We start from the raw sequence: 15,294 nt of genomic DNA, 5'->3' as shown, positions 1-15,294 counted from the left end.
GCCAGGACCACATCTTTCTGCGTCCAAAGTTGGATATTGTCGACTGGACATGTATCCAGAAAATTTAAAACCAAAACAGATTCATCCAGTGGCAATACCACTGGTGATGTATCTGCCTCTGAGAGGCAGATCAATGCATCCACATTTGTTACTTGACCTCCTGGACAGTGTTCCAACGTGTAATTGGACGCACTTAATATTAGAGCCCACCATTGAATTGGGCCTGAAGCTATGGGTCACACTTACATGTCCTCTTTAAGTAGACCTAGCAGGGGTTTGTGGTCTGTTGTTATGACAAATTTACTTCCATAAAGGTATTAGGGGACCTTCCTGAGTCCAAATATGACCACCAAACCTTCCTTCTCTATCTAGGCATATTTACGCTCTGCCTTTGCCGATGTCATATGTTGCGACATCACATGTCAACACTAGATCTCGCTTGGAATCATTGTGTGCCAAAACCTTACAGGATGATGTCAATTTCTTCAATTCTCTGAAAGCTATGGCCTGGCTGTGTGACCATTTCTAATGCTGACCCGTTTTTTAGGAGTTAATGCAAAGGTGCCAGTTTGGAGGTGAGGTTAGGTATGAATTTTCCGTAATAATGCACCAGCCCAAGGAAAGATCCAGGCTCCGGTACAGGCGTGGGTGCCGATGCACATTTGATCACTCTTACATGATCTTCCAATGATAGATAACGTCTTCTTGACTCTGCACCCCAAGTAGGTCTCTTAGGAAGCGTGGAACATACATCTTTCTCTTCTGAGGCATATGGCCTTCTGGGAGAACTGCCAAATTACTATGTCCAAGTTCTCTATAAGTGCCCCTTATTGGTCTCTCCTGTTATTAGCATGTGATCTCAATAAATGGGGATTGTAAGATGTTCTCCATCATTCGTTGAAAAAGGCCATAGGCTGATATTACCCCAAATGGCAGACTCGTGCATTGGTACAAACTCTAATGGGTATTAATTGCACCATTGTTCTGGGAATCCTCACCGAATTGCACTTGCAGGTTCGTGTGGCTCATGTTCAGCTTTGTGAAAGATTACACCCCATGCTAGCTTTGCGTATAAATCCTCTATGTTAGGGATTGGGTATTTATCCAGCTGTGTAAAGCGTTTTGCCAATTGCTTAAAATCACCACCAAAGCAAACCAACCCGTCGAGTTCAAAATCAGTCTGATCAGTGCTGCCCGTTCTGCAAACTGGATTGGTTTAATGATTCCTTCACTTTCCAGCCTTCTGATTTCTGCCTCTACTTTGGGCCATAAGGCAAATGGCACTGCGTTGGCCTTGCAGAATCATGGAATTGCTTCCTGGTCAACATGCAAGGTGACCTTGGCTCCTTTGATAGTCTCTAGGCCTCCCTGAAAAAAAACTGGTATTGAAATGGGAGCTCACTCAGGCAGCCATTTTCTAATCGAAAAATGTTCAGACACTCGAGGTGAATTTCCCTCAACCAATTTTACTTTTACATCAATCAATGGCAATTGAATGACCTGCTTCTTGTAAGAGACTGGATTCGAAATTGGACTCCCTAATCTGTAACGGTTCCCCACAATAGGTTCTCAGCCTGGCTGACATCTTGTGCAAACATAAGGGTTGCATCCTGAAAGAATTTTGTAAAATGCTTGTTCTGCAGTCACTGATACAGCCACACTGGTATCAACCTCCATTACAACTGGGTGACCATTTAACCAGACATCTATTTTGATTGGTTCAGATTTGAATGATGATAAACAATTTAACTGTTCCAAACTGGATGTAGGTGGGCTTTTTCAGGGTCAGCACTCTCCTGGATACTGGCCTCTGAGTTTTTTTGCTCAATTTAGGTCAAGTAGGACTCTTTTGCTGTCTTGAGTCTGCAAACCAGCAGCAACTACAGTGGCTTGCTTGCCAGGATCCTGAATAAAATTGCAGTGTGACCCTTGTCACATGATCATAAACATTTCAAGACAATTGTAGTATCAATGTTTCATTAGAAGGCTGGGCCAGTCCTCAGTTAAAAGAACCGGTTTCCATTGTAGTTTAATCAAACTCCTGTTGTGCCCATGTGCAGTGACCATGTCCCCTGAAAATACAAACACATCCCCATTCGCAGCAATTATATCTCTGTAACATTAATGAGTTTCTGCTTGACATATGTTATTATGGCTCTGTCTCTTTGTGTATTTAAATAGTTCATGTTTCCTTTGTCTGTCTAGTTCTGAATTGAGCTTGCATTCGATATGTTTTCCTTTAACCCTTAAAATCTCATCCAAGATATCGCCACACCAATCTCTCAGCCTGCTATATACTTTTATGCTCTTTTATGTATCTGTTCAGTTTTCTGGATCATTTCTGTATTCTGTAGTTAAAGAACTTACTGAAGCAGAAGGCTCCACAAATATCCCAATCCTCAATGATAGGGGAGCCCAGCGCATCACTACAAAAGATGATAACATTGAAGCATTTGCAGCAAAGTTCAGTCAAAAGTATGGAGTGGAAATAAATGTCAGCATCCTTCACGGTTCCCCGATATCCCAGATGCTAGTCTTCAGCCAATTTGATTAATTCGATGTGGTGTTGAGAAATGGCTTGGAGACACGAGATACAGCAAAGATTACAAACCCTGACAACATTTTGGCATTAGTATTGAAGACTTATGTTCCAGAACTGACTGTGCCTCTAAACCAAGCTGTTCCAAAACAGCTGCAACACGGGCATCTACCTGAAAATGTAGAAAATTGCTCAGGTATGTTCCTGTACAAAGAAGGGAGGACAAATCCAATCCAGCCTAGCCCTGACATTAAAGTGGCATTTGATTCATTGTGGGGTCAAGGACCTCTCTCAAAATTAGAGGCAATGGGAATCGGTAGGGAAAGGGAACCAGCAGGCAGTGCAGGGATTCCCTGTGACCATTCCCTTCAACAACAAGTATACTGTTCAGACACTGTCAGGGGAGATGACTTACCAGGTATAAGCAATGGGGCACAGGTCTCTGGCACCGAGTCTGTCCCTGTTGCTCAGAAGGGAAGGGAGAAGAGGAACAGAGCATTATTCATTGGGCACTCCATAGTTAGGGAGACAGAAAGGATGTTCTATGGGAACGAGAAAGAGTCATGGTTGGTGTGTTGCCTTCCAGGTGCCAGGGTTCATGATGTCTCTGATTGTGTTTTCGGGGTCCCTGCAGGGGAGGGGGAGCAGCCCCAAGTCTTGGTACATATAGGCACAGGGAGGGAGAGGGATTGGGATTTAAAGCAGAAATTCAGGAAGCTAGGGTGGAAGCTTAGAGCTAGAACAAACAGAGTTGTTACCTCTGGTTTGCTACCTGTGTCACGTGCTAGTAAGGTGAGGAATAGGGAGAGAAAGGAGTTGAACTTATGGCTACATGGATGGTGCAAGACCGATGGTTTTTGGATTCCTGGATAATTGGGGCTGTTTCTGGAATTGGTGGGACCTTTACAAACAGGACGGTCTACACCTGAACCAGAGGGGTACCAATATCCTTTGGGGGGGAGAACAATTCAGCCGGGGAATGGGAACTAAAACTGTAGTTCGAGTATATGGGAGGATGAGAGTAGTGAGAACTAAGATTTCAAGATCGCAAGAAGCCACCGGCAGGCAAGACGTTGGTTTGAAGTGTGTCTACTTCAATGCCAAGAGCATCCGGAATAAGGTGGGTGACCTTGCAGCATGGGTTTGTACCTAGGATTTCAATGTTGTGGCCATTTCAAAGACATGGATAGAGCAGGGACAGGGATGGTTATTGCAGCTTCCAGGATTTAGATGTTTCAGTAAGAACAGAGAAAATAGTAAAAGAGGGGGTGGTGTGGCACTGTTAGTCAAGGACAGTATTACGGTTGCAGAAAGGACATTTGAGGACTTGTCTACTAAGATAGTATGGGCTGAGATTAAAAACAGGAAAGGAGAGGTTACCCTGTTGGGAGTTTTGTATAGACCTCCAAATAGTTCCAGAGATGCAAGGCTAGGATAGCAAAGATGATCCTCAATAGGAGCGAGAGTGACAGGGTAGTTGTTTTGTGGGCTTTAACTTTCCAAATATTGACTAGGAATACTATAGTTCAAGTAGTTTAGATGGGTCAGTTTTTGTCCAATGTGTGCAGGAGGGTGTTGACACAGGATGTAGACAGGCCAACAAGGAGCGAGACCAAGTTAGATTTGGTACTGAGCAATGAACCCGGCCAGCTGTTAGATTTGGAGATAGGTGAGCACTTTGGTGATAGTGACCACAATTCAGTTATGTTTACTTTAGTGATGGAAAGCCGTAGATATATACCGCAGGGAAAAAGTTATAGCTGGGGGAAAGGCAATTACAATTCGATTATGCAAGATTTAGGATGCATTGGATGGGGAAGGAAACTGCAGGGGATGGGCACAATTGAAATATAGAGCTTATTCAAGGATCAGCTACTGCAGGTCCTTGATAAGTATGTACAGGTCAGGCAGGGAGGAAGTTGTCGAGTGTGGGAGCCGTGGTTTACTAAGAAAATTGAATCTCTTGTCAAGAGGAAGAAGGCAGCTTATGTTAGGAAGAGATGTGATGGCTCAGTTAGGGTGCTTGAGAGTTACAAGTTAGCCACGAAAAACCTAAAGAAAGAGCTAAGAAATGCCAGGAAGGGACATAAGAATTCATTGGTGGATAGGATCAAGAAAACCCCTAAGGCTTTCTATAGCTATATCAGGAATAAAAGAATGACTAGAGTAAGATTAGGGCCAATCAAGCATAGTAGTGGGACATTGTGCGTGGAGTCAGAGAAGGTAGGAGAAGCACTCAATGAATACTTTTCATCAGTATTCACACTAGTAAAAGACAATGTGGTCGAGGAGAATACTGAGATACAGGCTAGTAGACTAGATGAGATTAAGGTGCATTCGGAGAAGGTGTTAGCAAATGTGGAAAGTGTAAAAATAGATAAATCCCCTGGGCTGGATGGGATTTATCCTAGGATTCTCTGGGAAGCCAGGGAGGAGATTGCCGAGCCTTTGGCTTTGATCTTTATGTAATCATTGTCTACAGGAATAGTGCCAGAAGTCTGGAGGATAGCAAATGTTGTTCCCTTTTTCAAGATGGGGAGTAGAGACAACCCTGGTAATTATAGACCTGTGAGTCTTACTTCAGCTGTGGGTAAAGTATTGAAAAGGATTATAAGAGGTAGGATTCATAATCATCTAGAGAGGAATAAGTTGATTAGGGACAGTGAACACGGTTTTCTGAAGGGTAGGGCATGTCTCACAACCTTATTGAGTTATTTTTGAGAAGGTGACCAAACAGAGAGATGAGGGAAAAGCAGTTGATGTGTATATGGACTTCAGTAAGGCATTTGATAAAGTTCCCCATGGGAGGCTATCACACAAAATACAGAGGCATGGAATTGAAGGTGAAAAAGCAGTTTGGATCAGAAATTGGCTAGCTGAGAGAAGACAGAGGATGGTGGTTGATGGGGAGTTCACTTATAGTGGGGTAACGCAAGGATCTGTTTTGTGTCCACTGTTTTTCATTTATATAAATGACCTGGACGAGGGCTTGAAGGATGGGTTAGTAAATTTGCGGATGACACTAAGGCCAGTAGAGTTGTGGATAGTAACAAAGGATGTTGTAGGTTACAGACAGACATAGGTAAGCTGCAGAGCTGGGCCGAGAGGTGGCAAATGGAAGTTAATACAGAAAAGCGTGAGGTGATTCACTTTGGACGGTGTAACAGGAATGTAGGTTACTGGGCTAATGGTAAGATTCAGTGTCCAAGTACATAGATTCTTGAAAGTTGATAGGATTGTTAAGAAGACATATGGCATGTTAGCTTTTATTGGTAGAGGGATTGAGTTTAGGAACCATGAGATCATGCTGCAGCTGTTCAAAACTCTGGTGCAGCTACATTTTGGAGTATTACATACAGTTCTGGTCACAGCACTATAGGAAGGATGTGGAAGCTTTGGAAAGGGTTCAGAGGAGATGTTGCCTGGTATAGAAGGAAGGTCTTACGAGGAATGGCTGAAGGACTTACGGCTGTTTACATTAGGGAGAAGAAAATTGAGAGGTGACTTAATTGAGATATATAAGCTAATCAGAGGGTTAGATAGGTTGGACAATGAGAGCCTTTTTCCTTGAATGGCACTGGCCAGCGCAAGGAGACATAGCTTTAAATTGAGGGGTGATAGATATAGGACAAACGTCAGAAGTAGCTTCTTTACTCAGAAAGTAGTAGGGGTGTGGAATGCACTGCCTGCAACAGTAGTAAACTCGCCAACTTTAAGGACATTTAAGTCGTCATTGGATAGACATATGAATGAGAATGGAATAGTGTAGGTTTGATGGGCTTCAGATTGGTTCTACAGGTTGGCGCAACATTGAGGGCCGAAGGACCTGTACTGCACTATAATGTTCTATGTTCTATAGTTTTAGTTATATCTAGCTCAAAGGAAGACGGTAGTTGTTGAAAGTCAGTTATCTCAGTCAGAGATCACGAGGGTACTGTCCGAGCCCCAAACATAACAGCTATTTTGTCATTGACCTTCTCTTCGGCATTAGGTCAGAAGTGCAGATGAACGTGCACTGATGACTACACAATGTATACCACCATTCCTAACTCATGAGATACTGAAGCAGTCCATGTGCAGGAGCAGCAAGATCTGGATTATAGCCAGGTTTAGGCTGACAAGTGGCAAGTAACATTACTATCACACAAGAACCAACAGTGACCACATGCAACAAGAGAGAAAATAACCATAGCACCTTGACATTTAATTAGCAGCTACCATTGCTGAATGCCTTTATTATCAACACCCTGGGAGTTATCATTGACCAAAACCTGGACTTGACTACCTATATCAATACAAGAGCAGGTCAGAGGCTAAGAATTTTATACCAATTAACTCACCTCTCTCTCCTCAAAGCCTGTCCACTATTTAAGAGACACAAGTTAGGAATGTGATGGAATACTGTACTCCTCACTTAGATCACTGCAGCTCCATAATGCTTAAGAAGTTTGTCACCATCCAGGAGAAATCAGCCCACTTGAATGGCACCATATCCAAACACATTCACTCTCTTCATCACTAGTGTTTACCATCTAAAAGGTTCACTGCAGAACTTAGCCAAGGCACCTTCACACATTTTCCAAACTCACAACTACTTCTGTTTAGAAAGACACGATCAATAGATATATGGGAAAACTGCCACCTGAAACTTCCCCTTCAACCGCTTACTATCCTGACTTGGAATTTACATTGTATTACTTCAGTGTCCCTGGGCAAAATCCTGGCATTTTCTTCCTAACAGTATTGATGGTACCTATACCAAATAGACTGCAGTGTATGAAGAAGGTTGCTCTCCACCACCTCTGAAGGGCAATTCAGGATGGGTAATAAGGCTGGCCCAGCCAGCAATGTCCGTATGTTCTACGTTATTAAATGTAAATTGCAAATTGCCAGGTCTGAAATAAATTGTTCTTTGTTTGCTTCTAGAATGTGTTGCTCCAAGAAATCATTCCAAAAATTGCTATGCATTCATCTTCTCGGCTACCTTTGCTAATTTGATTCATCCGATCTATACCTAGATTAAAATCACCTATGGATTGTCAGCATACTTTTCACACAAGCTAACATTATTATTTTTTGCATAGTCTTCCCTAAAGTGTCATTCCTGTTAAGAAGTCAATAAATTACTTCCACAATTATGCTATTTGCAAGGGCATGTGTTAAGAACCAAATTCTTTTAACAAGCCCATTGACCCAAAAGCCAAGACAAAGAGAGGAGTCAACACACGATAAATGGTTTAGTCAGCAAACAGAAACAAAGGAGCATCCTGAGAAAGCACAGGAAGCTAACAAAAGAGGACAGAAATACGGGAACAAAGAAAAACTGATGGAAAATGGTGAAAGGAATTAGAAAGAGGAGAATCTTTGAGAACAAGGAAAAGTCATTTTTTTTAAAAAATGGAGGTGGGAGAATAGGCATGGTTCATGTGATGTGGCAGATTGGACAGAAAGCCAGGAGCTGCAGTTTTCATGAATTTGGTCAGGCACTTGCAGTAGGTTAGAACTTGCTTTAGGGTGAAATTGTGTTGGCTGGTTCCACCCCCCCCCCCCCCCCCAACAAAGATAAACACTTGATGGCAATATGCAGTGGTGTGGTCCATGTGATTTTTTTAATATGTGCTTGGTGATAGGGGTGGAGCACATTTGGTATTCTGTCAGATTTTTGACGTGTGCTTTCTAGATGGTGGAACAGCTTGTGAAGTCAGAAGGTCAGTTATATACCACAGTGTACCCAGCCTTCAGTCTGCTCTTGTATCCTTAGTATTTATGCAGCTGGTCAATAGTGACTTGACAGATGTTAATGGGGGGGGGGGGGGGGGGGGGGTTCAGTGAACCTTTGCACTTCTGATTTTGTGAAAAGGAAGATAATTGATAAAGCAGTTAAAGTTGGTTTGACCTAAGGTACTGGCATAAGGAACTGCTACAATGATGTCCAGGATTGTCTCACAGCCATTTTTTGTATTAGGTATTACTCCAACCAGTGCCGGGTTTACCTCTGGATTCTCATTGATCTCAGTTTTACAAGAAATCCTTAATACTTTACTCGGCCAGAAATAGCCTTGATGCCACTGGCAGTCACCCTCACCTCACTTCTGGAATGCAGGTCCTTTGTCCATATTTGCACCAAAGCTGTCATTAGGTCAGGAGCTAAATGGCCCTGGGGAAATCCAAACTGAGTGTCAGAGAGCAGGCTATTGATTTGTAAGTGCTATTTCACAGGATTGTCAGCAACCCCTTCCATTATACTGCCCCATGGATAACTATATATGACCTAGAAGTTGAGCATAGAGCACCCATCATGCAGCCCGATCTGGATGGTATCTCTATTCTATCTATCCTCTTCAACGTATGTCAAAAAGCATGATCTCTACACTCTGTACCTAACATAGCTACTAGTTTTATTCCTAGGATTATTTCACTTCACATATGGTCCTAAATTTCACAATTTTTGAAAGGAATACATTCATAAAATTATTCAGCTAAATTTAAATTACTAAAATAGTTATATTAAACAGCATAGCCTCTCATGATGGTAGAGTTCTCGTGGTTATAGTTGCATAAAATAATTATTTTGTTTTTGTAATCCATATCATAGAATAGTTTATTAGTATTTTCCATGAATAGTACACTAAGTTGAAAGGAATAACATGTTTCTTATTTAATAGAAAAGTGCAACTAGTCATCATTAAAATTTATCACTGCTCAGGGTTTATAGAAATGTTTTCAAATTATTGCAAATGCGGATTCTCTGAGTGGCTTTTCCTTCATCTGTCTCTGTTCCATGGAATTAATAGGTCCTTCGTGATACAAAAGAGTCCTGTTTCTTTCACTGGCCTCATTTTAAAGGGGAGTGCCATATACAGAACAGGGACTGTCAGTATCACAGATGACTAAACTGTCCCTCTGCTTTGCGCAACAACCTGATTAGAACTTCATTCCAATCAGTTGTTGTTTCTGTTCGGATCAAGCCTAACCAGCTGACTGTGCCACTTAAGACTCAATTTTAGGCACATTTTACAGCATGCATTCTTTGCATTCCTAGCTCACAACAGTTAAATAGATTGCCGAAAGTGCATGGTTTCAACAGAAAGTTTCCATTGCTTTTTACTTCATAACCATGACTACAGTGTTACAAAGACAGCAGGAACCTTCAGAGTAAGTGGATCACAAGTACGCCTACAGGGACTAGTATGCAGGTAAAGCAAAATCTCTATCTTACTCATGTTTCTTTTGGTGCAAAGAATAGCAATAGGGAATTAGAATTTTCAGTAGTTACAAACTTTAATTTACTTCATTCTGCTTAGATACTGTATCTAACTTCCATTGACATTGTTTGGCTTGAATGTAAAAGACAAATAAATAGAAGAGTCAATCAAAATGTAGTCACTTTAGGTTTTCTAAAAGAATGTTAACTAGCCAATGCAAGCTCACATGAGCTTCACAGTTTAGCATGACAATGAACAATCCTTTGGGTTGCAAAAAATTAACTTTTCTAAATAGAGGATCAGTTCTGAGTTAGCTGTGATCACAACTAACTTTGTGCGTGTTTTAATACTTGATCTTGCACTTAAATTCTTAACTTATTTCATAAAATATTTCAAGCAATTAATCATTACAAATAAATTAGGTTACAAAATGGAAGAGGAAAATGGGAATTTAAAAAACTGATTCAAGTATAAATAACAAAAAAAATTGTCAAAAATGTGTTTTTTTTATATTGGTGTAATATTAGTGGATGTGCTGAATTTGATTTTAAAGGGAACACATTAACAAGATAATTATGCATGGCTGTATTTAAGTGGAATCTGCTAATTTGTTCGATTTGCTTAATTTTCAATTTTTCCAATCTATATTTTGAATGAACGCTATCTCAGCCTGTATGGGCATAACTTTGCTCTATATCTTTATGTATGAAATAAAATGACAGCAAGATGCATTCATAAAGTACCTTGAAGGAAAGTTTAGAAAGTGGAGACCGAATTGAAGGAGCTATTGGGGAGACCAAAAGCTTGGTCAAAAAGTTGAATTTTAAAAAGTTTCTTTAAGGTGGCAAAACTAAGGAGTTTATGGAGGAAATTTCAGAAAGTGAGGCATGACCACCAACCCGAGGGCAAAGGAAGAATGAAATGCTTAAGTAGAATCAGAAGAGTGTATGGTTTGATGTGGACTGTAATACTAAATACTATCACAGAGGCGAGAGGTTAATGATTATGTTATATAAAAAGAACACTGACAAAAGTAATGTAGAAGAGCAGAGAGAATGAAACTGACAGGTCCAGAAAAAAATAAATTTGTAAAGAACGCAAGTCTATAAAAGTTGCAATCTAATGATGAATCTCTATAGAACATCAGAAAATCCAGGGCACTGTGAGAAGTTTAGGGTTTATTCCATCAAAACAAAATAGATTTTCTAGCATCCCATCAAACATAAATTTCTCTCCATTGCAAGCAAACCTGCTTAGCCATAAACAGAGAATATGGACAGACGTTTGTATGTTCATGACTTCACAGGATGGAAAAGAATAGTCAATAGTATGTAAAATGGACTGCTGCTACCGCTGCCTAAGATAATTCCATTCCAGGAGACTTCTAAATATATACATGAGTATTGATGAATTTTAATTAGCTAACATTGTACAGCCCACCAATAGGTTAGGCATCCTTCCTTTTTCTATAATAATTCAGTTCAGCGTCCCTTGTTTATTGATTCAGATGAAAATAATAATATTTATAAACCTTAAAATTAATAAGCAGGTATGTAACCTGACTGGTATAACCTTTCATTTAAGAATTCTGTGTTTATGGAAAATTCTTAGGCCAACAGCTTCTTTCTAAAATATTTCATCTCCAGTTTAAACACATAGCACAAGCCCAGTAGTGTTGCAACACTGTATTGAATCTTATGCCATAAAATTGATCTTCTCTATTTGCCTTCATAAAAAAAATTAACTTTCTATTAAGGTGCAACTACTTCACACTAAAAGCTGGCAAAGAAAACAATAATATATAATTTATATTTGCATGTGGTTTGTAACATAACATTTCAAGTGAATATTGAATAGTAATTCTGTTATCTACCATGATTCCTTATTGAAAACATTCCATGTGTCTTTTCATGAGGTGATTTTTTTTCAACTTAAAAAAACTTTGCTGCACTAGTAACATAATTACACTAGGTTTTTTGTTCTAACTCTGTTAGGTATAGTTAATGATTATGAAGGTCAAGCTCACTGGTGAATTTTATGATATCACTTGAACCATTGTGTGTAGAGGATGCAGCTTTCAAATGCCTACCTGCTGAGTTCGTCAGTTTAATGCTGGTGGGTTGAATAGTAATTGTAGTGTTGGTCCATTGTAACAGTCCTGGGAATCCAATGCTTTGAATTTACTTTAGAATTCTCATAATGAATATTTGAAACAGTTTGAACTTCTATCAAATGTGATGAAAGACAACACAGGCTTTATAACTTGGTATCTGCATGTCTCTTACTCTTGTGTTGGAATTGTTCTTTAGAGAAACAAAAAAAAATCACTATTCAGAAATCCTTTAAATTTGCTGTGAGGATAAATCAGGAATATGTGTAATTTAAGCTTCACAAATATTCATATGACAATTAACTTATGTTTAGCTGATGTTCATAGGCTGCTTTTCAATAACATGCCCTACGTTTGTAATGGTTAGGACAAACACTGAGCATAATGATTTGGGGTTGCAATAATTTATTTTTTCCAATTTATTTCCAACTAATTAAGAATCAATAAATGGGATATATCAAATTTGGTAACAGGTGATTTGCTTAGTGAAAACTATTGAATTGAAAGAAGATTAGTTCAGATGGACCTGACATGCTCCAAAACTGGAGTTTCCTTCCTTAAAGGTAAGTATTCGATATGATACTGATACACTAATCAATAATGGGTTAACACTGATTTGGAAACTGGCTAAAATTTACTGTAATCTCAAGATTCTTTTGGTGATATATAATGGTATCAGTTACTTCATTTTATAAAAGCTGTTCTTATTTTTCAATAATATGCCAATAACAAGTGCTAATATACTCACATACTTTCAGCAGACAATTTGAATGAAACACAATTTACACTGTCACAACATGAACTTTTAAGATTCAATAATTACCTTTTCTATTTGGTGAAATTTATATATCAGATGAGGTGGGCTTTCATAAGAGAATTCCTGTATCCAAAATCATTTGAATAGCTGTGCAATGAACAATGGTTCATAGTAGGAAAAACAAATATTGCCCATTTTTCTTTTAATAGGTAAAGCATAATCTCATTAATCAAGCATAAACGATAGTTATATTGACTTTAATGAAATGTGTAGCACTGTTAAAGAAAAATTAGTATTTTAGGAGTTTAACACAAAATGACTAGAGTTATGTTAAACATTTGGTCATCTTAAACATTTGTTCAGTCCCATGTGCACTGAAGAGACTGACATAAACCCAGTTGTAAAATACAGTGAGACCTTTGCCTCTTGGAGCATCACAGTTTGCAGTAAGACATTTTGGCCCATCCTTGTGTTTAAGGCCAAATTATAATTAGTATACATTCATTTTTCAAATAGGTTTCAGTTTTTTTAATCATTGCCACATAATTCCTTTAGTTATAGTTTGTCAAATGTCTTTGTACCAATTGTCCATATGGAGACATGCATGTTTTTCCTGTCTCACCACACTCTGTGCGAAGTGCAGTTAACAATCCAGTTAGCCTCAGTATCTTTCTAGGACTGGTACTTGTAATATAACTAACATTGGTGGCAGAGGGGATTTTCATTTGTTGTCTCTTCTCAGTAGCAACTAGTCTGCTTGGATACATCAGACAGCAAATACTGGCAAATGTGGAGGGACCAATATGATATAAGATCTTGCAGAGCTTGTTTTATCAAATTAGCATTTGGGAACCAAACGGTTTGTTTGTTCTTTAAATAGTGAGTGATAGGTGTACAGTGCTAACTATATGAGATTTGGATGTTGGTATTCAGATGATAATTTTGACCACAACTATACTGTAATGTTCTGGCATCCCTGACATTTTGAAGATGCTGCTCAAATCAATTCTAATATCACATTTCGGACTATAATTAAGTTACTGAATTTAAGTAATTCCCGCATGAACTTTGCCTCTTGCCTATGGCTTTTTGAACATGCACATGGGACATTTATTGAGTGTCCACCTACCATCTTTGACAAGTTAAAAATTCTATGGCACTAATTTATCAAGAACAAAAAGAAATTCCTGTTATTCCAATCAACACCTTTGACATAAATATCTGGTCATTCATCACTTTGCTTATGGAACTTGCTCTATTAATTCAGTTACTGTTTCTCTTTAAATTACAGCAATATCTATGTTTCAAAAGATTCATAATATGGTTGAGCATATTGTCAAAATTTCATTGGAATCTTCAATGCTTGCATTCAAACTGAATATGCTATGTGTATGAAAACAGATATCTGATTCTGTCATTCTTTTTTTTTCAGATAGGGCATGGGACAGTGGAGTGATGTCACCTTTGCAGATATGAGCACCAAGTGGTTTAAGCATTTGGTCCACACTCTTAAACTTTGAAGAATTTGTCCATGCTGTCGATGAATTGAACAGTCAAATACACGTGAATGTAGCTTTTACGCTACATTGGAATTGCACACTATGCATCAACTATTTATCGTGGTGCTAGGGCAGAGGGATTTATCTCGTGCAGGAGATCTTTTCTCACTGGAAGATACTGAAATTGAAGATTGTCTGTCAGAAGCTCTTGAGCAAATAAAGGAAATATCTTCTTCACCAGTAAGTGTCAGTAAACAGCCCATAAATGCAATATTAGAAACTATCTGTTTATATATTGATTTAATTTACAACAACTAGCTCATGCAACAGCACAGCTTTTCAGCTAGAACATAGAACATAGAAAGAGTACAGCACAGTACAGGACCTTTGGCCCTCATTGTTGTGCCGACCTTTTACCCTACACTAAGATCAGACTAACCTATCTTCCATGTGCCTAACCAAGAGTCGCTTAAATGCCCCTAAAATATTTGATGCTACTACCACTGCTGGCAGTGCATTCCACCCATCCACCACTCTCTGTGTAAAGATCCTACCTCTAACATCTCCCCTAAACCTTCCACCAATCCCCTTAAAATTATGCCCCCACATGATAGCCATTTCCACTCTGGAAAAAAGTCTCTGGCTATCAACTCCATCTATGCCTCATCACCTTGTACAATTCTATCAAGTCACCTCTTATCATTCTTTGCTCCAATGAGAAAAACCCTAGTTTCCTCAACCTTTATTCATAAGATATGCCCTCCAGTCCAGGCAGCAACCTGGTAAATCTCTCTGCATCCTCTCGGAAGCTTCCACATCCTTCCTATAATGAGGCAACCAGAACTGAACACAATATTCAAGTGTTGTCTAACCAGGGTTCTACAGAGCTGCAACATAACCTCGCAACTTTTAAATTAAATCCCCCTGCTAATGAAAGCCAACACACCTTGTGCCTTCTTGACAAACCTATCAACTTTGGTGGCAACTTTGAGGGATCTATGGACATGGACCCCAAGATCCCTCTGTTCCTCCACACTGCCAAGAATCCTGTGTTTAACACCAGATTCTGCATTCAAATTTGACCTTCCAAAGTGAATCACTTCACACTTTTCTAGGTTGAATTCTATATGCCAATTATCAGCCCAGTTCTGCATCCCGTCAATGTCCCGTTGCAACCTACAACA

The 15,294-nt window shown here is 39.3% G+C and overlaps 1 protein-coding gene across 5 annotated transcripts in view; it reads left to right on the top strand.

Moving 5' to 3' along the window:
* Window positions 1-15,294, top strand: part of veph1 (ventricular zone expressed PH domain-containing 1) — a 286,670-nt gene that overhangs the window by 14,114 nt on the left and 257,262 nt on the right. For 4 of the 5 annotated variants that reach the window (XM_072572664.1, XM_072572662.1, XM_072572660.1 and 1 more), the window contains exons 1-2: window positions 9,425-9,735; window positions 14,044-14,350. In XM_072572664.1, coding sequence (XP_072428765.1) covers window positions 14,213-14,350 — 138 coding nt within the window. In that variant the 5' untranslated portion in view covers window positions 9,425-9,735; window positions 14,044-14,212. Of the gene's footprint in view, window positions 1-9,424; window positions 9,736-14,043; window positions 14,351-15,294 lie in introns of those variants that run through there. The other variant, XM_072572661.1, reaches the window with a different exon arrangement.

The sequence above is a fragment of the Chiloscyllium punctatum genome, chromosome 6 (genome assembly GCF_047496795.1).
Source record: "Chiloscyllium punctatum isolate Juve2018m chromosome 6, sChiPun1.3, whole genome shotgun sequence".
NCBI classification, from domain to species: Eukaryota; Metazoa; Chordata; class Chondrichthyes; order Orectolobiformes; family Hemiscylliidae; genus Chiloscyllium; species Chiloscyllium punctatum.
Note: the sequence above shows the minus strand (reverse complement) of the source record. Positions and strands in the feature narration are given on the sequence as shown.